Source organism: Astyanax mexicanus, chromosome 18 (assembly GCF_023375975.1).
Source record: "Astyanax mexicanus isolate ESR-SI-001 chromosome 18, AstMex3_surface, whole genome shotgun sequence".
NCBI classification, from domain to species: Eukaryota; Metazoa; Chordata; class Actinopteri; order Characiformes; family Acestrorhamphidae; genus Astyanax; species Astyanax mexicanus.
Window position 1 is genome coordinate 3,468,544 of NC_064425.1, and position 23,957 is coordinate 3,492,500.

The 23,957-nt window shown below is 39.0% G+C and overlaps 1 protein-coding gene across 4 annotated transcripts in view; it reads left to right on the top strand.

The window, feature by feature from the left end:
- The window catches only part of sorl1 (sortilin-related receptor, L(DLR class) A repeats containing), a 134,684-nt gene that overhangs the window by 40,646 nt on the left and 70,081 nt on the right, over positions 1–23,957 (top strand). For all 4 annotated transcript variants that reach the window (XR_007425247.1, XR_007425249.1, XR_007425248.1 and 1 more), the window contains exon 6: positions 3,811–3,991. Coding sequence is in view for 1 of the 4 variants with exons in the window: in XM_022674963.2 (XP_022530684.2) it covers positions 3,811–3,991 (181 nt within the window). In the remaining 3 variants the exon portion in view is untranslated. The remainder of the gene's footprint in view (positions 1–3,810; positions 3,992–23,957) is intronic.

Here is a 23,957-nt window from a genome sequence, read left to right on the forward strand (position 1 = left end):
GGCTTATTGATCCAGACCCCGGGGTTGAACCAGTCTTAGTGAGAGTGATCCAGGATCAAATCCTGTCGCGGTTCTTTCTTCGCTGAATTACTACAGCCAGTGTTACAGAGCTGCTAGTCCTGCTCTGCTTTACCAACAGGCTTTTCGTAGTTAGCTTAGATCATAAGTGATAAGATAATAACTGTAAAGAGGTCATGTTTATTTGTTGCATACACAGTCATACATGATACAACTTGCAGAGAAATGCTTTGGCTATGATGACTGCGTATATGGTACATTGAAATGGCATTGTTATAACATTATTATAACCACCTTCTTGTTTCTACATCTGTTTTTTTTATTTTGTTAGCTTTACTGAGGATATACAGTAGGAGTTCTATAATTCCTAACTGTAGTCCTTCTTCCATCGTGTTCTTTAATGGTCTGGACCCAACAGGACCAGCACAGAGCAGTTATTAGTTATTAGATAATGTCTTGGTTGAGATCACCAATAGCTTGTGGGAAGAAGCTCTTCCTCTTCCTTTCTGTGTTGGACTTCAGTGATCGAAATCGCTTCCATGCTAACTGATTTTGCAATGCTACAGTGTTGATCAGGCAACTGCAGGATAGACAGCATGCGACCGCAATATCACAATGTTTAGATTTTTAGTTTTTGCTATTTGTCTGTATTTTAGGGCGTAATATGTGTTAAATAAATGAATAATGAAAGCGTGTTAATAGTTTTTTTGCTTGCTGTGCGCATCCACTGCTAGTTTAGGATGAAATCCATGTTAGCTGCTCTGGTAAAATAAAAAACAAGTCTTAATTCACCTGTCTGCAGCAAAAGGGTGACTGTAAAACAGGTAAATACTTTGTATTTGAATTTGTCGCATTATGCGACACTAGTAAGGAACAGGGTGTCGCCATGTTTTCCTTCTAATTCAGCTAAGCTGTAAACCCAAGCTCAGTTAAGTAAACAAAACTGTAAATCTTAAAAACATTTACAAAAACAAGCCAAACTAGTGCTGGATGTTAATCTACACAGATTTCTCTCCTGAAAACCTTTTTTTTTTTTTTTTGCATGAGTAAAGCGCTTCCTTTTTATTCACAGTAAGCTTAGATTTCCAGATTTACACTAAGGCAGGGTGCAGCACCATTAGCATTAGCAGCCATTCGCTAGCGCTAGTCACGGTTAGCGGCTAATGCCGCCCGACAGCGCTACACTGAGGAACCCTGAGTGTTCCAGTAAGACAGGGTGATATTAGCTAGCGGTTTGTCCCACGTAGCTTGTTTTAACACAGTATACGTGCAGGCTACAGTCCGATATACTCATATCTGAATGGTGAAAGAGCTAGCACTTAGCGCAGTTAGCGAGTAATGCTAATGCTGCTGGAGCACTAAACTGAAACTGCTGTATAACTCTGTACTTCAGTGGAGTGACTTTACTGCTCCTTAATCCCTGACTGGTAGAATTCATACATAAAGAGCACCGGGTTATAAAATGCACTGGCGATTTTTAGGAAAATGAAAGAATTTTAAGTGCACACTATAATGCAAAATGGTGTTAATACAGCATATAACAGTAGAGAAAATTCTTTCACTGCAACAGTCCTGACGCAACACAGAGAAAAGTCCATGGTTGGGATGTCTGAGATCCTTCATGATCTTCCTGGCCTTGGTCCAGCACCGCTTGTTGTAGATAATCTGCAGGTCAGGAAGCTCAGTCCTTTGATCCAGACAGGGTGGTGGCTCCTCGTCTGCTTTCAGTTTCTTTGTTTAAGAAATGAAATGCTGCTCTATTTTGGTGTGTATTTAATGTGCACTGTTTGAGCAGATGTTTATAGAGATTATGCCGCCTGCTGATGGATGTGTGAATGTCTCTGGCTGGACTGGGTTAACTGCATGTCCTGGAGTGGTGTGTGGAGAGTGTAAGAGTGTGTAAGAGTGTGTGAGACGTTGTTACACAGCAGAGGCGTGCAGCTAATGACCCTCCAGTGAAAAAGCCTCTTCTCTAGAAATGCTGATAAACATTGTGCCTGGCTCAGCAGCAAGGCAATGTGGGATTGATTGCGGTCGTGCTTTGCATGACACAGTAGGTGGCTTTCGCATAAAGCTGTGCTGTTGGGGGTGATTTAGGTACTGCAGATGTTCCTGGAATTCAGATTTGTGACTGTGTTGAGGTGAATGAGATTCATTCACATTTGTCTGTGTGCGTGTTGTAGTGATCGATATATATATAGGCTATGTTTAGATTGCAGGCAGATCAGTTTTGGTTCTCAAATCAGATCTGTTGAAATTATAGGATTTTGGCTCATGCTTATGAATATTCATACATGCAAACATATCGCCTCTGATTGCCTAACAGCACTGCGACCCCATGAGGCAGCGAGACAAACAATAAAGACATTTTTACACTAATAGCAGTCTTTGCAATGTCATATGTTATTTTACAACATGTGTAATAATGCCGTGATAAGTGCAGTTCAGTCCCTGACCGCTTAGTCTTAGAGTCTCTGTAAAACACCAAATCCACCGGAGATCCTATTTAAACCTATAGTTACACACAGAGGTGATTAGTCCAGACCCAGAAAGTAAAAATCCACCCCCAGAGCCACCCTGGTAGTTGAAACAAAACCCCAGGGTGGATTTTTACTTTTAACTAGTGTAAACAGAACTGTTCTAAACATACACCTACCTATCTCAATTGTACTTGGCTGGTGGTGTTTTTCCTCTATAGACTAATTCTAACTATTTGTTTCGTAGCTCTGAATTACTGGGTAAAGCATATAAACACTGATGTGTTATTCGCACAAATAACACAGGAATGAAATGCATGCTGTTCCTAGCACTGTTATTTAGCTCCTATCTGATGAGACGGCGACACTGCCCGGCATCAGCTCTGTCTGTGGGCGGCCCCGAGCCGAGGTGGGCGGGGCCATGAACACTAATTCACAGGTTGATGTAGACACGGTGCTTTTCCTGATCCACTCGTTTTTCTGAATATTTTCCTTTTTTTTAGCTACTGCAGACAATGGTTGAGGTTGAGGAAGAGTTTCATCATGTGCAGCATCATAAACAACTCAGAGAGACCTACTGTATTTCTGTTGTACAAAGAATAAGAAAAAGAGGATTTTAGCAGAAGGGCGTTTTTTAACCTTAAGCGCTGCTTTAGGCTGGTTGAGGACGTCATGAGTCGTAAGCCGTAAGCATTTGTCTGTCTGACACATTACTGTTAAACGTGCTAAAAGTTGTGAATTTTCTTTTACGGTTTAGGGAGGCCTTAAGCAACAGTAGCGTGTAAATATATATATATATATATATATTTTTTTTTTTTTTTTCTTCACCTCGCTCTAATCCTTTTATCCTTCTGTTAGGAGCTTGAAGTGCCAGTCTCAACAAACAGCCCGGCCTGTTTACAGAAGTAGGAGGCAGGCCTTTGTGCTGAGGAGCTTGCGAGTAAATCTTGCGAGTAAATCCCCAGGCCTCCGGGCCCTCTAAAGCTCATACAGCCCGTAGTCTCCTGTCTTTCAGGCTGTGAAGTCCCCAAGCCTGCTTCCCTAAATCATTCATAAAGAAGGAGCTTCATGTAAACTCCATTTTGGTTGCTGAAACTCGTGGTGGCATGGAGAGAAGTGTAGAACCGGCGCTGGTCAGGAAGGGTAGTGGCGAGTAGCTTCCGGGTCTCTGGAGGATCTCTATAGGCTGTGTTTGCTGTATATAGATCTAAAGTGTGTGTGTGTTTTATGGGTCGTGTGTGTGGATATGGTGTTGAGTGTGTCATTAATGTTAAAGCCTGTGTCTGTGTGTGTGTGTGTGTGTGTTCTCTCTCAGGGGAGTGGAGCCGTACGACAGCCCCACCACAGTGCTCGTCCAGAGACACGAACCTCAAGGCATCTCCAGCATCCTCAGCAGCACCGACTTTTTCCAGAGCGAGCAGAATCGCCGCATCATCCTGGAGAGGGTGGACAGTTTTCAACTCCGAGACAAATACATGTTCGCCACGACCACCAGGGTAAGTTTTTGGTTGTAAATCAGAAGAAGTGGCATTGTATTTTGCCTGAAATGAAACTAAGGCCTTTTAGTTCGAAGAAGAATTTAGTTTAGATAACTTTTTATGTTCTAATCAGTTGTATTTTTTTAGTATTTAATTTTTATTAGAACCCAATTTTGATGCCATAAACATTTGATCCTATAAATAATAGATCTTGTTAATGAGAAGACAGGCCATTTCCAGCAAGAGTGAGCTATGCAGCAGAGCACGTTTATACTTCTGTCTGCGCCTATCAGCGGCACTCCATCGCTCAGAGGTTTAAACAGCAAAGGTGGGAATGTGTTTGGGTGGAATTGCGAGGCCCGGTGGATCAATCACAGCTGTGGCTGTCCACGTTGTGCAAAATATACATTTTATATGTATAAATGTGTAAATTGGCCTTAAGCTTGCTGGTGGCAAGGCCCCACCCCTTCTTCTTGCAGTACAGATGTGTGCATTATCCATAGATTTTTAGAAGCTGAGTTTGCATTAGTGCATATCCTCTTGAGACCCTGCGTCCTCTAATAGAGACGTTACGTTTTTGATTCTTTGCACCGTGATACTTAATTTTTTAAAACATTGACCATTTAGCTTCATATGGGGACACTGCCCATACTATCTAGTGGTCACATGACAACCTTACACTCGGTTGACTGAGAACAAGATAGCGGAAATTATCCAGTCAGATGTTTCTACAGCCAGTTCAGACAGAAACAACAAAAAAAATTAGATCCAATTTGATGTTTGAAACTAGTTTACTTACTGTAGAAAGCTTAAAAACGTTGTACTGTTTAACCCAAAATGTGGGTCGTAATTGCACACTGAACAAAAGTCTGTGTCTCAGGAGGATATTATGGCTACACAAAGTGTTTTTCAGCGTTTATTAACTTTTGTGTGCTCTGGTCTGAATCAGTTAAGGAGTTGTCCGGATTGAGAGCAAGACAGTAAATACAGAAATAGGGACCTTTGGTGTGATTTGTTTGGGCAGGTGTGAACAGACCAGCATCCGATTTGATCGAACTGTGTAAAAAAAAAAAAAACACCTGTGCTAGCTACTCATTTCAACTCTCATTTGAACCCTGTTGTCAGTGTACTAAATTTTGTTTGTTCCAAATTGTTAATATATGTAAATATCAGTGTTGTGCCGTGAGGCCCTTCTAAACCTTCAGAGAAGGGGTGACAATAACGGCATGTAAATCATTACATAATATTTAATCAGGAAATATATATATTATAGTTATTGAAAGTGCATGGACTTATTTTATAAATTAACATATTAAATAAAAAACAGCAACTAATTCAAAGCATTAGTCTGTGTTTTTCAGTTGCTACAGGACTCTTATATGACTGACAGCTGTTTTAACCAATCGGAGCTTTTAAAATGGCTTCTGCCCACGTGTCTCTCCTTTTTAAAGGGTGTAGTAATGAGTCTGTTAGCAAAGTCATAGGACAATCTAACCAATCAGGTTCATGATTTTCACTCCGGGGGCGGGGCCATGGCTGTCTAACCCTTTCTGAGCAGCGCTGTGCTGAAGGAGTCCGCATTGATTAGTTGTAAAACAGCGTCGCATACTGGCTTAGTTCAATAGCTAGATAACTATCATGAAATTACGACTGTAAATCAGACAGATATTGTGTTATATCATATTAAAGAGGCCTTTTTAAAGGCTGTCCTTTAACGTGAAACTAATTCACAGTAATAGGCCACCTGACTGGTGAGTTTTTGTGTGCTTAATGTTTTGGCTGCTCTGGTGTACTGTCATCATACAAATGAGTGGTCTTTGTTGAACGGCTGTACTTGTAGGAAAATTAAGCATTTATTGTTGGGTCTATGATATATTTTTGTTATTTGTAGCTGTTGTATTTGTGGGCTGTTTGTGTACTAAGTTCATATAACTCAGTCAAGACAGGGAATATGTAGTTATTATAATTTTTATCTATGTGTCGCAGTGGCGGATGGGGGTGGGGGATGCGTTGTGCGGGTGGGGTGGGTTTGCAGAAGGGGTACTGCCCGCCACTGGTAAATATATATAATATGCATAACCAATATATTGTTAATATTGGTTATACCCTGCATGCAAAGCTGCACTGTGAAGCTTAAAGTGGGGATCAGAAAACCATATATTACTCAACCTGAAAGAGCTGCTTTATCTAAAAGCAGCTGTAAATTGCATCACTTGGACGTACATGATTACATTAGCTTTCTGACTGTTGCTTTACTGTATCTTTTGTGCTGGTTTGATGTGCTGTGTGCAGTTTTCTGGATTTTTTCTGTCATTAATAAAATCAGAATTAGCTGTTTTGATGCATAGTCGATTGATTCTTCTATCCAAAATATAAATAAATAAAAAGCGGTCAGTGATTAGTGGTTAGTTGGTGATTTTGCATATTTCCTTTTCCTGGTTTCTGTGACAGTAAGAAATTAACTGTGGCCAACACGGTTTCTTTTCTGTTAAAACAGTCCTTTTTAAAAAAGGCTTTTTTTCTGTAGACTCTTTTCCAGTAATCCAGTTGTGTATCTTTGCTTGCAGGAGTGACAAGGTTAATCTTTGTATGTAATCATGTTGAAGAAATAACTCTACCAACTGCTTAAATCCAATGCCCTTGACGAGAAAAACAAACAAAACAAAGCGTCCGGGTGTGTAAGTGCAGTGATGTTTGATAAACTCGTCAGGTATTGCTCTCAGCGTTTTGTTCTGTGTGGATTTTTTTAAATGGCTGTGAATCAGAAGAAGTGGCATCATCTTTTGCCAGGAATGAAACCCAGGCCTTTTTGTTTGAAGCAGAATTTAATTAGGATAACTCTTCATTTTCTCTTCAGCTTAAATAGAAAGGACCCTAAATATTAAACGCAAGATTTTATATTTAGTTCTTCTTACTGTCCACACAAGACATTTGTGTCTTACAATCCCTCCCAGTTCATTTACAGAGAGACGTTTTCTAATATATAATATAACTCATGTATTTAGAGATTTCTGTTCTTGTTAGCTGTTATTTTGTGCTTTAAACTTATTTTGCAATGCAAAAGCTTAGTTAAATTAAGCTTGCAAAGCTTAATTTAGACCAGATATAGTTAAGCTTAACCGGTGAATTGGCTTACCTGCTATGCTAACGTGGTCAGGTCTTACTTTGAATTAAGAACAGGTGAAAACAACACTGGAAAACAACTGAAAACAGTGTAAAATGTACTAGTTTGATAAACACATACAGCAATAAGTGACAAAACAGAAGAAAATTACAATATTTGTACAGCAATTATTTGTACAGAAACTCCCCTGTAGTGCGACTCCATCCGCCATGTTTTTAAATCTGAGTGCTTTAACGCTAAACTGGTGAAATGCATCATGGGATTGTCTTCGTTGTAAAAAATACATCTGGTGCTGCTTCAGAACTGGGGTAAAATAAGGACACTGCCCTTAAATGATCATATGCTGCTTTCAGAATGGGACCGTCCTTTTCTCAGGAGCATGCATATGGTCTGCACAATATTGGAAAAAATTTACATTGCAAATGTATCTCAGTATTAAACAATGCAGGGCCTGTGACGTCTCCAGGGCCTGATCTGGTAGTAGAAGGTAGTTAGTTAGAGGTGTTAGGAGAGTAAGAGCTCTTTGAAGAGCTCTGTCTTCAGGAGTTTATTAAAGATAGTGAGAGATTCTCCTGATCTGGTAGTAGAAGGTAGTTAGTTAGAGGTGTTAGGGGAGTAGGTGCTCTTTGAAGAGCTCTGTCTTCAGGAGTTTATTAAAGATAGTGAGAGATTCTCCTGATCTGGTAGTGGAAGGTAGTTTGTTCCACCATTGGGGAACTCTGTATGAGAACAGTCTGGATTGCTTTGTGGGAATGTTTGTTTGGTAAAGCGAGGCGACGTTCATTGGAGGAGCGCAGCGGCCGGGAGGTAGCGTAAGCCTTCAGGAGCGAGTGCAGGTAGGAAGGAGCCTGTACTGTCATCACCTTGTAGGCGATTGTAAGAGCTTTGAATTTGATACGAGCATCAACTGGTAGCCAATGGAGCTCAATGAGCAGCGGGGTGACATGTACCCGTTGGTTTTGGCTGGTTGAAGACCAGACGTGCTGCTGGATTCTGGATCATTTGAAGTGGTTTTACTACGCAGGCCGGGAGGCCAGTTAGCAGGGCATTGCAGTAGTCGAGGCGTGAGATGATGACTGCTTGTACCAGGAGTTGGGTGGCCTGTTGCGTCAGAAACGGTCTAATTTTTCTGATGTTATAAAGCGCAAAGCAGCAGGATCGCCGCAATCACATCACAATAACAATGCTTAAGTGATATATCGTGCAGCCCTAGTTTACTACATAGTTTGAACACACAAACTGTGTAGTACTCCCTTACACGGTGTTAAAATGTCTTGATTTAATGGACCAATAGAAATTCTCCATACAGTAAACTGCTTTTTACATTGACTTTTTAAAAAGGTTTTATCTCTGTCCTGTAAAGTTGCTGTTTTTTCATTGGACAGCTGTGATTTGTACTTTGTTGTCCAGACTGTAGTCCAGTCTGGTGTCCTTGGCCTTGTACATGAACACATGAAGTACTCAGTTGGGGAGTGCACAGAGCAGACGAACAACAGGCTGTTTTTTTTGTTTTGTTTTTTTTAACAAAAAAAACCATACTGTGTCATACTGTGTGTATCTGTGTTTAATCAGCGACCTCTGACCTCCTGCACTTTACCTGTGACTCTAAATTCTCTAAAGTCTGAATTCAGCAGTGAATGTGTGTTTGAATGAGGGCTTTTGTGTTTCCAGCAGCCTCTGCAAAAAAAAAAAAGCTCTTCAGCACAGGCTTTGTAATTCTTACCCTTTCTTTTTAACCATCATGCAGCTCCTTTACTCCATAGTCTCGTCTTCTCTCCTCATTTTAACTCTGAAGAGAGAGCTGACATTCCAGCAGAATTCACAGCAATGCTCTCGGGAGTAGAACAGTTGAGTTTCGTTTTGTTCACAACTTCTGGATTGCGAGTGCGTTTGTTAGCGTTACCGGAATTCATTCTGAAAGTGTTTATTTGTCTCAGAATTTCAGCGGTGTGTCATTCCTCTCTGTGTGTTCTGGCTGTTAACCAAACTCAAACCGCAACAAATGTTTGGACTGCTAAAATAAATCTTGATCACTGGACTGTCAAACCGTACGCACCAGCGGCTGGTCCAGATGTCTGTGCTGGAAACGCAGTGAGGTCTCTGAACTTGGCTGGAAGTAAACAGTATTAATGAGCAGAATTCCAGTACTAGAACTACAGATTGTAATATGATATATTTTCCCTTGTCATTCAAAGTTCAGAATTATCAGTAATTATTATGGAATGTCTTAAAGTGCAGTGATAATTAGGCGTGTTGCTATTTATAGGTTTATGTTTGAGTAAAATGAACATTGCTGTTTTATTCTATAAACTACAGACAATATTTCTCCCAAATCCCAAATAAAATAAGTTATTTAGAGCATTTATTTGCAGAAAATAAGAAAGTTTTAAGAGATCAGAAATCAATATTTGGTGGAATAACCCTGGTTGTTTTTTAATCACAGGTTTTTTTTCATGCATCTTTTAGTACCACCACCATTTTTTACTTTGTATTTGCCATTTAAGCTCTTCAGGTCCAGTCAATAACGGGGAAAATGGTAAAATCCTGAAAACTGAAAAAAAAATGTGTATTGTTAAAGTATATTATTTTAAAAAAATCTAGATTTTGTTTAAAGAAGAATGGATAAGTGGCAATGGAAATAAACTGAGCTTTTGGATGAAATGGATTTTTAAAAATGTCAATTCCCAAAGCCTTTGTCTGTAGTAAAGCAGTGCTGGAACAGATGGAGTTACTGCACTCTCTACTGCAGCAGCATTTACACACTTGCACACTTTCACCATCATAACTAGAAAAAAAACATAGATAAAACACAGAAAACTCTGTAACTATTAAAAGTATTAAAAGTCTTTTCTTTAGTTTAGAAAGTACAGATGAAGTCAGAGAGCGGTGAGGACTGTTTCCTACACCTTTAAATAAAGACTCTTGAAAAACCAGAGAAAAAAACTGCTACAGGAAGACGTCTGGCTGACCCACATGGAAACAACTTTAGCCTTTAGCTCAGATTAACATGATTCGCCTTTACTCTGCTACACCTTTACATAAAAATAAGTTATTTGCTGCTATATTAAAGTATAAAATGTCTGATTTATCACATTTAAGAGTGAACGTGACACTATATCAAGCTGTCTTTGGGGGAGAACATTCAATTTAATTATTGTCATAATTAATAGTTATTTAAGGAAAAAGAAGGGAGTTTGAGCTTGTCCAACACCGCAGCTCCACGGCCTCTTAATGAACTTGCGGCTTTCTCTCCCCTGGGTCTTCTATCCACTCATGCATCACTTAGTGTTGTTCCAGTGGCCTGTGCCGCCATATGGTTGTGCTGTCGGTGCTTTTCTCCACAGCGCTCATGCCAAGGAGTGTGTGATGCACAGAAGCACTAGTGCACGCTTTCGTAACTGTTCTGTTGTGTTGGGCCTGTTGTGCAATGGTTTAAATCAGTGGCTGTGTTACAACCATGGGTGTGGGATGTTTTAAAGAAGGTTTGGAGGAACTGATTCCTCTCTGACTATTTTTAAAGCAGAAATAAACTGGTATTAGGAGTGAAATAAAAATCAAAACTACTATTGCATTCATATATTTAACTCAGCTGTACAGTTTTAGTCATAAATTTACATTAGTAGTCCTATTCTAATCATATATGTACTTCTAGAGCTTATCTAATTATAATTTTACCTCAGTAGTGCTATTCAAATCATGAACTTACCTCAGCAGTGCTATTCTAATCATACATTTATCTCAATAGAGCTATTCTAATAGTAACTTTATCTCACTTGAGCAATATTAGTGATTAATTAACCGTGGTAACTTTGGTTATCTCATTATAGCTTTACCTCTGCAGAGCAATTTTAGTTATATAACAACCAGGTTAGTGCTATTCTAATCATAAATTTACCTCAGCAGTGCAGTTTTAATCATAAATTTGCGTTAGTAGTTCTATTCTAATCATACATTTATCTCAATAGAGCTATTCTAATAGTAACTTTGCCTCACTTGATCAATATTAGTAATGAATTAACCTTGGTAGTGTCATTCTAATCATGAGTTTACCTCAATATAGCTAATCTGACTATGGCTTTACCTCTGCAGAGCAATTTTGGTTATACATTAACCAGGTTAGTGCTAGACTAATCATAAATGTACCTCAGTAGAGCTAATCTAATTATAGATTTACCCCTGCAGAGCAATTTTAGTTATATAATAACCAGGTTAGTGCTATTCTAATCATACATTTACCTCAGCAGTGCAGTTTTAATAATACATTTACATCAGTAGTACTATTCTAATCATAAATGTACCGCAATATAGCATGTCTATTTATAGCTTTACGTCAGTAGTGCTGTCCTAATCATGAATTTACCTCAGTAGTGCAGTTTTAATCAGAATTTTACACCACTAGTGCTATTCTAATCAAAATGTCTAATCTAATTATAGCTTTACCTCAGTAGTCCTATTCTAATCATAAATTGATCTTAGTAGTGCTAATCTAATTACAGCTTTACCTCAGTAGTGCTATTCTAATCATAAATTTATCTTAGTAGTGCTAATCTAATTATTGTTTTACCTCAGCGGAGAAACATTAGTGATGCATTGACCTTGGTAGTGCTATTCTAGTCATGAATTTAACTCAGTAGAGCTAATCTAATTATAGCTTTACCTCAGTAGTGCTATAGTATTCATACATTTACTTTAGCAGTGCATTTTTAGTCATAAATGCACCTCAGTAGTCCTATTCTAATAATAATTTGGTCTCAGTAGAGCTAATCTAATTATAGCTTTACCTCAGTAGTGCTATTGTAATCATGAATTTACCTGAGCAGTGCGGTTTTAGTCATAAATGTACATATTTTACTTTTTCCTTTTTTTTTTTTTAATTTACAAAAACTTTTCACTGAATGTAAACCTGGCATTTTTCTTATACTTGCTGACTTTGCTTTTAAGAAATGTTAATATTGAAATGGGAAAACTACAATATGACTTATTGCACTGCTTGCACTGGTCAGAGAGCTTTTATTTTCTCCTGATTTTACACTGAACTCTTTATGGATTTGATGATCTTCCTTCATGATCTGATAGGCTTACAATAGAATAATCGCAGCAGGGGTTTATTGCTCACACGCGTCCCTGTGGTGCCTGGCGTTTCTATTTCAACAAGATAATGTCACAATGAGGGGGGATATTATGTCTCTGACGCGGCCAGATAGACAAACAGTCTCAGCCTGGTGAAAAAAACAGAGTTTCTCTCGGCAGAGCTGGCAGGAGAGTCTCTTTGCTGGAGGTTAGTGCTGGACAGTATACTGGTTCATACGGTATACCGTGCGTCAGTTTAGAACCGGTATGGAATTTTCACATACTGCCATAGAACTAGAGGCGCTGTGGAGCGGCGTGGAAAAACCCACAGTGTACAACAGCGCCGCCAAACAAGCATGCTGGGACAGCTCACTAGATAATAACGGTAACTAGGTAGTAGGGGTGGCTGATAGGGCCCTAAAATAATGTCACAATATTTTATGTTATTTTCGCGATAACGATACTCTTGGATATATGACGAAATACTGTATTATTTTTTTTTTTTTCAAGAATACACTACTGCACCAAAATGAATATTACATTTTCTATGACATAGTGCTGGGCGATAAAACGATATCGATAGTTATCGAGGAAACTATATATCGCGATAAGTCGGGGCGAGAAATTCGATAAACTAAATTTTCTATTTCCCGTTTAAGTAGCGTTGTGAAAAGGCGCAGCACGAGATCAGGCAGCACGCTGAACTGCTGCTCAGCCCAGTACAACCCCTCCCCTCCCCTCTCCACCATCCCCCTCCGCCCCACCCCCCGAGCCCCTCCACTCTGAACTCCTCACATAGCGGCTCCTTCTCTCCCATTTACTGGATAAACTTCATTTATACTATTCAGCGGCGCTACACTGGAAAACTCACCTTTTAAATATGAGGCATGCGTCTCCAAGATATTTAGAGAGGTGAGCTTGTTCAGATTTCTGAAGGCAGGTAAACGCTGCTCTGTTTGCTGCTAGTTAGATTAGCTTGTCTCCAGTTTAAAGTTAGCGATGTTTAGGTGTAAAAGGGATCTGTGCAATCTGTCATCATTAGCTAAGATGCTTTCACTGCTTTTTACATTCTAATAAACTAATGGGTAACGCACGTTAGCCGTGTTAATCCACGTTTCGTGTAAATTAAGGTTAACTTCAGCACGAGTGAGGGGTTAGTATATAAACACACAGAAAGGAAGCACTTTCCATCTTTTTTCCTAACTCCCACTGTTTCTGTTAGAAAACCCTGAGGGCAGCATTCTCCTCTGTCTTTGTGTTTTATAGTTTTTAACAGATAGAGAGTCTGTTATGCTGGATATTTTACTAAATACAGAAGATTATATAATCTGTCTAGCTGTATTTGAACTGAGCTAAACATTGCTGTTACTGAACTGGAGTTTTAAATACACTTAAGTAATGTAAGTCTAGTCTACTGAAAGCCAGTAATGTTAGTATAAATCTGTACTGCAGTAGAAGTGGATCATTTCAGAAACTTGACTTTATTCCTCCCACCTCCATTATAGGCCACTTTTTTTTTTAAATATTTAAATGTTAGCTTAATTTAAATGAAAAAAAAAACTAAAGGCTCTTATTTAAAAAAAAAACATAAGCAGTAAATTATCTAAAATTACAACAAATAGAAAATAGAAAAACAGTAAAACATATGTAATACATACTTTTTATATGACCAAAATTAAACTAGACTGAAATCTGACTAAAACTAATAATATCCGATAGACTAAAATGTAACTAAAACTATTATACATTTTAGTGAAAAGACTAAGACTGTATCAAAATCACCTGTCAAAATGAACACTGTGATATACTCTTGTATTTTGCTTTATGTAGTTGCCTGCATTCAGGGAGGGGAATGATCTTTTGATTAAATATAATTTTATAAAAATAAATAAAGTGTTATTGCAATTTAAATTAAACAGACATATAATGTAAAGGGTCTTACATATTTTTTAGTTTATATATTTGTCCCCTTTTTAAAATTAATTTAAAAGCTGTACCCACCTGGCAAGATGTTAACATCCTAGTGTCTGTCCACAAGGCTCTGAGCCTGCTAGTGATTTTGTCCATAACTCCCTTATTCTGTCACTTCTGAGTAAAAATAGAAACCTTTAAGTGTAACAGAAAGTGATTTGATTTATATCGTGATACATATCGATATCGGCTGATATGAAAAACTATATCGTAATAAGATTTTTTTCCATATCGCCCAGCCCTACTATGACATAACACACCCTTAACTAAGATTTTAAAACATACGAGAAATGAATCAGATTTGTAACAGATGTCAATTATCCAGAATGTCATGGTACTAATAATGCACTCTACATACCTCCATATATCCAAGATTAAAGTAAGGCTATTGTGGCTGATTTTAATACTGTAATGCCTCTTATGGTTTCAACTATTTATTAAAATAGTTCTGTAATGGAAGCTGTGTTTAAATTGTTGGCTTATTTCTTTTTATTGTCTATTGTTTGCATTCTTTAGCTATTTTTCTGATAATGAAGTCCCTGATAATGATTTCCTTATATGTTGTGTCATTTTGTGCGACGAAATAAACCCAATATTAATCAACGCCTTAATTTAAAGCCTTAGTGTTTTATATTATGTGTACTCCTAACAGTACAGTAACTCTCAAACCTATATAAAAGCCCAGTCGTGCAAAAAAATATATATAAATAAATTATGATAATAAAAATAGTATGATATACTGTGAAACCGTCAGAATCTTGAAAAATACTGTGATTATACATTTTTGGTCAAACCGCCCAGCACTACTGGAGGGGGATGTGAGCTGACAGACTTGCTGAAGTCTTGAGGGAACTCTGATCCATGGGTGGCCAGCTGATGACCCCGCTAGCCCTGACCCCACCAGACCCGTGATCTCTCTCTCTCTCTCTCTCTCTCTCCCTCTTTTTCCCTCTCACTCTTTTTGCAGCTTCAGAGCAATTTCACAGTCAGTCAAGACTAGAAAGAGTCACTTGCCAGTCGGAGTGCATCAGTGTCTCTGAGGAATCCCCTCTCTCTCTCTCTCTCTGCATCTCTCTTTCATATTCCCTCTCGTGCTCTCTCACTTCCAGTTTCCCCACTACTCCCTCTCTCTATCTTTCACACTGCTAATAGGATTACCGTAATGAATATCACAAGCATGAGAAGCTACTTAGGTTAATTAAAGCTCTCCGGAAATGGGGGTTCCTCTCGACGGAGGGCACTTTCTCCACCAAAAGGCATCAAGATGCAGAATTATTGAGCTTAGTCCTTTCTAGAGATAAGCTGCCCTTTTAGTGTAATAGCCATCCTGATAAAGAAGCTTGCATATACTATAGCCTACACAAACCCTACTCCCCTACATGCACCCTATGCCTCAGAAATATAACTTCATGTGTTGATTGCACAGATCACAGCATCCATGGTCAGTACTGAGCATTATATTACAGTGTATAAATGCTCAATGCTATGGCATTGGCCACTTGTACAGGATAGACTGTAGATTCTATGCATTTGACCTTTTCACATTCTAGTACCAAGCAGTTGGACCCAGAGTTTTACCAGGAACTAGTAATGCACAGATTTTTTTGGCAACCAAAATGATTTGGCTAAAATGGGTAAAAAAAATATATATACTGTACTTTGTACCAGGTAATTATGTACTGGTATTCAAAGATCCGAATAAGGTACAGCTATCATATTATACTGAACAGCAAAATGTACCCTAGCTAAGGCCTTGTGACATTAATCTGTCATTAAATATCTGCAAGTAATCTAGCTCAGAATAACAGTTAGCATCTTGGCTAACTCTAGGCTACTCCAAACTGACGCCCAAATAACAAGACTTGGTTTAAACCGTCCTCGGCCTGTTGTTACGCGTCAGCGAGTAATCCAGCTCTGAAAAACATCTACAATCAAAATAAAATATTTTATAGCAGCCATCAAGTGCATGTTTACTACTTAGGGCTGAAACGATTAGTCAATATAATCCACAATGTTGATTATTTAAATTTGTCGACTACAAATGTATTTGTTGACTTATTGTTAATTTGAATTAGTACTACATTAAACAAAGTGCTGGGGACAGAAGTGCAATGGAAGATGGGTAAATGGCTCACTCACATAGTTTACACTTAACACAGTTTGTGTCTTCAAAAACAGATTACATATTTACTCACTATATATCAGAAGTTTCCACGTTTAAACATCATCTAGACATTTAAATGTCTTTTAAATCTCATGTTCACCTGAAAGACACTGACATAACTCTACATTTCATTATAAAGAGTGCAATTAGTCCTGATTAATTGAATGATGTAAAGCAAAAAATCTCAATTCTAGGCATGAGAAAGTAATTGAATAGCATTCTTATTTTTTTTACTACAGTACAACTGGCAACATCAGTACATTATGACCTACTGGTACTTTAATTAAATTAAAATCCTTTAATTTCACCAAAAATCGTCAGTGCGCCTTATAATCCAGTGCACCTTATGTATGAATTCTACCAGTCAGGTATTAAGGAGCAGTAAAGCCACTCCTCTGAAGTACAGAGTTATACAGGAGTTTCAGTTTAGTTCTCCAGCACAGAGACTGGAGCAGTATTAGCATTAGCTGCTAACTGCGTTAAGCGCTAGCTCTTTCACTGCTCAAATATGAGTTTCAGCCTGTAGTCTGTGTGTTTACCGTGTTAAAACAAGATATGTGGGTCGAACCGCTAGCTAATATTGCCCTGGCTTACCAAAACACTCAGGCTTCCTCAATGTAGTGCTGTTGGGCGACATTTACTGGTGCTAATCACGGCTAGTGCTAGTGGTTAGCTGCTAATTCTGCTGCACCCAGCCTTAGTGGAAATCTGTAAATTAACATCCAGCGCTTGTTCGACTTGAATGAAATGAGAATAACAGTTTTGTTTACTTAACTTAGCTTAGCTTTACAGCTGAAATAGAAGAAAAACATGGCGACACCCATGTTCCTTACTAGTGTAACTTAATGCATCTTATAACCCGGTGCACCTTGTGTATAAAAATAGACCCAAAAATAGAAGTTTATTGATAGTGCGCCTTATAATCCGATGCGCCTTATAGTGTGGAAAATACGGTACATCACAGGCAGTGGACTTCTCTTCATGTTAATATCAGAATATATATTGATTTATATATTTATTGATATATCAGAGATATATTGTATTGACAAATATTTTATTTTCCAAAACTTTCAACTATGCTGTATGTTCCATGTTATTATATATACATAATATTATTGTCTACTACCAGGACAGCTATGCTGGGACACAGGCCTGCTAATTGAACTGGCACATCTCCGCTCCCTTCCCACACACACATTTTCACACAACCCGACCATGCTGCAGAGTAAATCTACAAGCCAAAGGTTCTGCCTCTGAGTCAGGCCTGCTGAAAGATGGCAGAGATTTCCAGCACAGTAAGGCTCTTGTTTTCCGGGATAAATGCCTCTCCCCCCTCTCTTCTCCAGCGAAAGGGAAAGTGCCTCCAGGAGCCAAATATGCATAAAGCTTACAAGAATCGGCTCTATTCACGCTGGCAGGCTGCTCACGATTCAAAGGAAATTTCTCATGGGCTGCCTGTGGTGCTTGATAGTAGATTTGTGCCACACCCATGTTCACACATTCTCCTGCAGGGGTGCGAAAGCTGACAGGGTGCTGTCTGAGTGTGGTTAACCAGGTGGACGTTGAAGAGCGCTAAGAGAAGGTCAGATAAACATGTTTGTCGGCTGGGTGCTAATGGACCTCTTCCCTTGGTAACCTTACACTTCCCTCCCTCCCTCCCTCCCTCTGTTCTTCCCAGTACAAGAAAACATGTTACAAAATGCTTTGGAACTGGACACGGCTGGCGGACTCTTAGCGAACATGCTGTAGAGAACAGAAAGTACAATAACCATATTTATTTGCTATTTATTTATTTGTAATATCCCATTTTCTCTCCAATTTACAAGGCCAATTCCCAGCCCACTCATTAGGACTCCCCCAACTCTTGAGAAGTCAGACTCTGCCTCTTTTTAAACTTTGCCGAGTAGCATCAACGCTCAAAGGAAAGTGTAGCAATTCTGTTCCTATACATCAGCTCACAGACGCAGCCCTGTGCTGATCCACATCACCCTAGGAGTTATGCAGGGAAAGAATGCCATCCACTGTACCCACCCAGAGAGAGAGAGCAAGACAAACTGTGCTCTCTCAGGGCTCTGGTAGCTAATGGCAAGCTGCATGACTGGGATTCGAACTGGCGATCTCCTGATCATAGTGGCAGTGCTTTAGACCACTGGACCTTTCAGAGCCTATGTGTTTATAGATCTTATAGAGCAAATTTCACTGTTAGTGAATATTTAATATTGATGTAAACAGTTTTATTCATTTTATTCAGACTTGTTTGATTTAAAATGGTTTGTTTTGACCATTCTTTTAAACAATGGTTAAAAATGAACTGTCCTTAGCTAAGAGGACCAGGTAAATGTCGACCTGTACTGTAAAAAAAAAAGGTTTTACATAACATTGAAACATAACATTGCAATTTTTAGTTTTAGTTTTTGCAGGGGGTGGTTGTTGCAAATATGTGAGATGAACCATTTTTCCTAGATCTTTAAACTTTAAAGACGAGTCAATTTGACCTGAAACAGAACAGGAGGGTTAACTAATTGTAACCAGATTGTAGACGAGTGTAGTAGACGAGTGGACGTGCAGGATAAAGAAAGAGAGTGAGACGGGTAGGGTGGAGGAACACTAAACCATAATGTCTCTCTCAGCAGTCTCTTGGCAACCCGTAGCTGTATCAGTTTTGCATATTGAAAACCAGCCCGCCGCCTTTGTCTCTCCATTGGCTCGGGACTGAGCCGTTGTCACCACGCAGTCGGCTCTTTCTCCGCAGTTCTCTCGGCAACGGCGGCTCGTTCCAGAAACACTTCTCTCGCTCTCGCCGTGCTCCTCCGGCCAGATTGTGTTTTGGCTGCCTGCGACACCACTGCAGTCTGTTCCTGGAGACGGCTGTTAACGGGCGGCTCGATCAATACAATAGCCGGAGCGCGTCAGGCCCTGGAGAGTGACGACGCCGTGTGCCGCCAGAGAACAGGAAGTGCTGCGCTGGCTCATCAGGGGAAATTCATCGATGTGATCCTGACAGTTAGCAGCCTGTTAAGCTTATGGCTTTTCACATAAAGGGAGGGAAATCTGGCCCCACCTTTCCTGTAATGTGTTTGTTTGTGTCCTTGGCTAGGGTCTCCTGTACCATCTTGTGGACCTTGTTTTTTTAAGCTTTGGCTGCTTATCAAGCATGATGCAATAAACTCAGCTTACTGTTGCAAACAAGCTAATAATATCTAGTGATGGGACAATCCGATTTTTTTCAGTTCCGATCTGATTCCGATATAAAACTGATGATATCGATTCAAACACCAATACTAGGGCTCATTTAATTTATTAATATTGGTACAATGTTTGTTACCCTTTCAGACCCTACGTCTATTACAATAGACATCATAAGACCTGTTGTCCATCAGAATATACCATTAACCAGCCAATAAAAAGTTTACAAGCCAACAAAACCACAGCTTAGCCCCGCCTAGGGCTGCAACGATTAGTCAATAAAATCGACAATGTTGATTATTTAAATTTGTCGACTACAAATTTCATTGTCGACTAATTATTAATTCATAACAGTACTGCATTACACAGAGTGACTGAAGCGCAATGGGAGACATTAGAGCCAAGGTAAAGTAAAATCAGCACAGTAAGAGCTAGTTTTTATTAATGTTATGTGATATAGAACATGATTTTAATCATGTTTTTAAATCCTAATTTGGCCGTTGAAGAGATGAAATAAAAAGGTTAATATAAAAAAACATATATATATATATATATATATATATATAATTGTTAAACACAGGCTTCCAATGCTCTGGACATAAAATATATATATATGCTTTAATTAATTACATACAATTTTTCTATAGAGTCTGTCTGTGTGTGCTTTGCAGACAGAAACCAGAGCTCTCATATTTTTCATCACTGAACATAATTCATAATGAGGCTGAAATAGACCACACAGCACTTAGAAGTATATACACAAGTGCATTTGAAGTAAAAGTCATTTATGTGTCACACTTTATATACAAACACACTATGGTTTTCTTTCAAATTAAATATTTAAAATGCAAAACTCTTATAAAAAAAATAAAAATCTTATGTATCCAAAACTTTTCTAGTATTACAATTGACTATGATTTAAACAGGTCAAGGATTGGGGCAACTGCAGCAGCTGCAGCAACAAGTGTAGAAGGATTTCAAATTAAAACTTTTAAATAAAGTGCAAAATCAATGGTCATGGAATTTGATAAAATTCAGCAACCTGATACCTTGTGATGCCTTTATGCTGTTTATCTCTCTGCTGGGAGTTTAGCACATTTCTGAAATACCACAGTAATACCGTTCACAATATTCAAAAATGTTGGCAAAATTATTGCATATGCTGATATGGCACACCTCTAGTGTTTGCTGTGCGTGGTGATAAATACTCGTCCCACCCCTGCCAGGCCAAAATCATGTAATCACCCTATAAGTGGTTTAGTGTACCCAAGGCTTTAGTGCAGGGGTGTCCAAACTTTTTTTGTTGGGGGCGAGAAGGAGAAATATATTTGAAGTCACGGGCCACAGACTCTGCAATAAAACAAATAATGAAATATACCACTTTAAATAATACATTTTCCTGATTATTTCATTTACACACCATTTTACTTGACTTACTATATTTTTATTTGACAGTGTTGTGTAAACTAAGATTTTGCAAATTGATGTTTCATTTCATGATGTCTCTTAATATTAAACTCTAAACAAATTTTAGACTCTTTTGCCCCGTTTGTCTGCGCTAGAAATGCGCACCCTCTCCGCTTTTAGACTCTTTTGCCTTGTTTTTCCGCGCTAGAAATGAACACTCTCTCCACTTTTAGACTCTTTTGCCCGTTTTTCTGCGCTAGAAATGCACACTCTCTCCGCTTTTAGACTCTTTGGCCCGTTTTTCTGCGCTAGAAATGCACACTCTCTCCGCTTTTAGACTCTTTTGCCCGTTTTCCTGCGCTAGAAATGCACACTCTCTCCGCTTTTAGACTCTTTGGCCCGTTTCTGACACCTAGCGTTCAGACTTTGAATCTCACATTATAAAAACCTGCTTAACAGCGCGCCAACTTTCATTTTACTTCTAAAATACCTCCGGGCTGTAGTTTGGACACCCCTGGTTTAGTGCATCTCTGCTGCTCTGTTACTCCACACCACCGCACACCACTCTTTAACCATCTGGGGTTTTATTCACTTTTATTGCTCAGGGATAACGAGGTATCATCGTAATCCTTTGTTTAGCCAGTGTTTCTTAATACAGCACAGTTCTCCAACAGCATTATCCTCTGTTTATCACTAATGCTATCAAAGACAGACCCTTTGTATTTATTCCACATGGCTGAGTCTGAAATATATACAAAACCCACAATGGTCACAGAAATAACTTGAATCTAGTGCAGGGCGGAATACTGGTTCATTCGGTGAACTTGAACCGGTATGCTTCTCTCTCATACCAACATACCGTTAGAGGGCGCTGTGGTCTAGTGCTATACTGCCTGCAGAGAAATCAGAACAGCACCTGCTGTAAACGTGCTTACTAGGGGTGTGAGGGGACACTAATATCATGAGACGAGACGAGACACGATACTGGGTTAACGAGAACGAGACGAGACGAGATTTAAAAATAAAATTTTACAGAAAATGTCAAAAATGAAAAAAAAAAAACACAACCAGTCATATTAAGCCTATGCTTTGTGTTTTTTTCTCCTAAACCTCTTGTAATTTAACTATGCATAACCATAGTCAGACAGATAGACCGACAGACAGACAGATAGATACTTTATTCATCCCGAAGGAAATTTAGGCAAAATGCAGCCAGATATACAACTTAAAAGTAGCAGAAGCATCTTCTATGCCAGGGGTATTTAATTAGAATTCAGTATGGTCCAGTTAGAGAAGGTCCGGACCGATTGTTAACTTGTGTTATGATTAAGTGCTTTAGTCACGCCCAGTGCGCTCGGCGTGACTTTAGTTTCAGCCCGTTCTCAAGCTCCCTATCTCCTTATAAAGGCGTTTTTTCACAGCCGCATCCCAATTCAACAGCCAGAGCAGCGGCAACACGGGTTCGACCCCGCGTGAGGAGCGGTGTGTTTATTTATTTATTTTTTCCTTACCGGGTGATCTTTCAATGCACGTGATTGGTCTGTGATTTTACACAGACAATTAAATCCTTCTCAGTAGGTTTGGGTCTGCATCGGACAACGTTTGGGTCCAGACAGGTTTAAGCTTGACGAGAAATATAGTCACGTTTAATCTCGCGAGATCTCGTGCCACGAGATCTGGTCACACCCCTAGTGGTTACATTTACAAGCACGCGCCCAACCATATGGATGGAGGCCATGCTGTTACCTCGTGTTTACTCCTGCCCCTCCCCCTCACCCCAACGCTTCTCGTGCAGGCAGCAGCAGCCTGTCACTCACACAGACACAGAGACAGCGCTGTGTATCTACTTCTTGCATCAATAATCAAAACATTGCAACATGACGTGTTTGATTTAATTGCCTTAAGTGACATCGCACGTCCTGAGATGTTACTATTGCACATGTGAACATCATGATCACGATGCTTTAATGATATATCGTGCAGCCCTAGTACCAACAATTTTGTAGTTATGTGAATTTGTTGTGATGGGTGGGTCTGTTTCAGGCATCACTGTTTTTTCTAAGCAGCTTCTGAGCAGAGATTGTATCTGCTGAAGATTGTAATACATCTACGAAGCCTCAGAAGAGAGGGAGTGAGGGAGTTGGAGAGATGTAAAGGACGAGCTAAAGCTTAGACAGTGATATAGATTGCTTAAACCTCCGGTACAGGAAAGACATGGCGGAGCTGATGTCCTGAAGCTCACACTGTGCAACTTGTGAAAGACTAATTTACTTTCTTTTCATCTTGTGTAAAAAGCACAGGCTTTTACAAATCAGCTTGAGAATTGGGTTATTTTCCTTTCTTTCTTGCTTTTTCTTGCTCTATCTCTCTTGTACTCCTAAGCCTTGGCGTTCATTACTACAAATCACTCCAGCTTGCAGTAGATACTGTACCATGGTGAATACACTAGCAGCAAGAGATGTTTACTCTCCTGGCTGATACTGGCTCATGGTTTATTTGGGTAATCTTTGCTAGTTTATGGTGCTCTTCAACATGACAAGTAGGGGTGGGCAATAATATATCGTATACAATATATCGTGACACAGAAATATCATGATATTAAAAATCCATATCGTGATAATAGGGCTGTTCTGTCTTAAAAGTAGTCTATTATTTACTGTGAAGCTTTAGGTGTATTTATTTTATAACTGCTTTAGTTTGCAGTTTATATGCATGCACTAAATATTCTGCAATATTATTTGCTGCATTATATTATTTTATGCTATATTATTTATTTTGCCACATTATGATTATTCTGTTATACTATTATACTATATTCCTGAAATTAATGAATTATTTTAGTTTTCCTATATCGCCAAGTATATCGTTATCTCAAAAATACCCTGAAATATCGTGATGATATTTTAGAGCCATATCGCTCACCCCTAATGACAAGTAATGATAGTGTGTACAGAACTGAATTAGTAAAAAGCTTCTTAATTGTACATTCCTTTCTGATTTTTCTTATTAAAATCATTGTGGAACAGTAGATTTGCTGTAGCTGTAAAACCCTAATGCTGGCC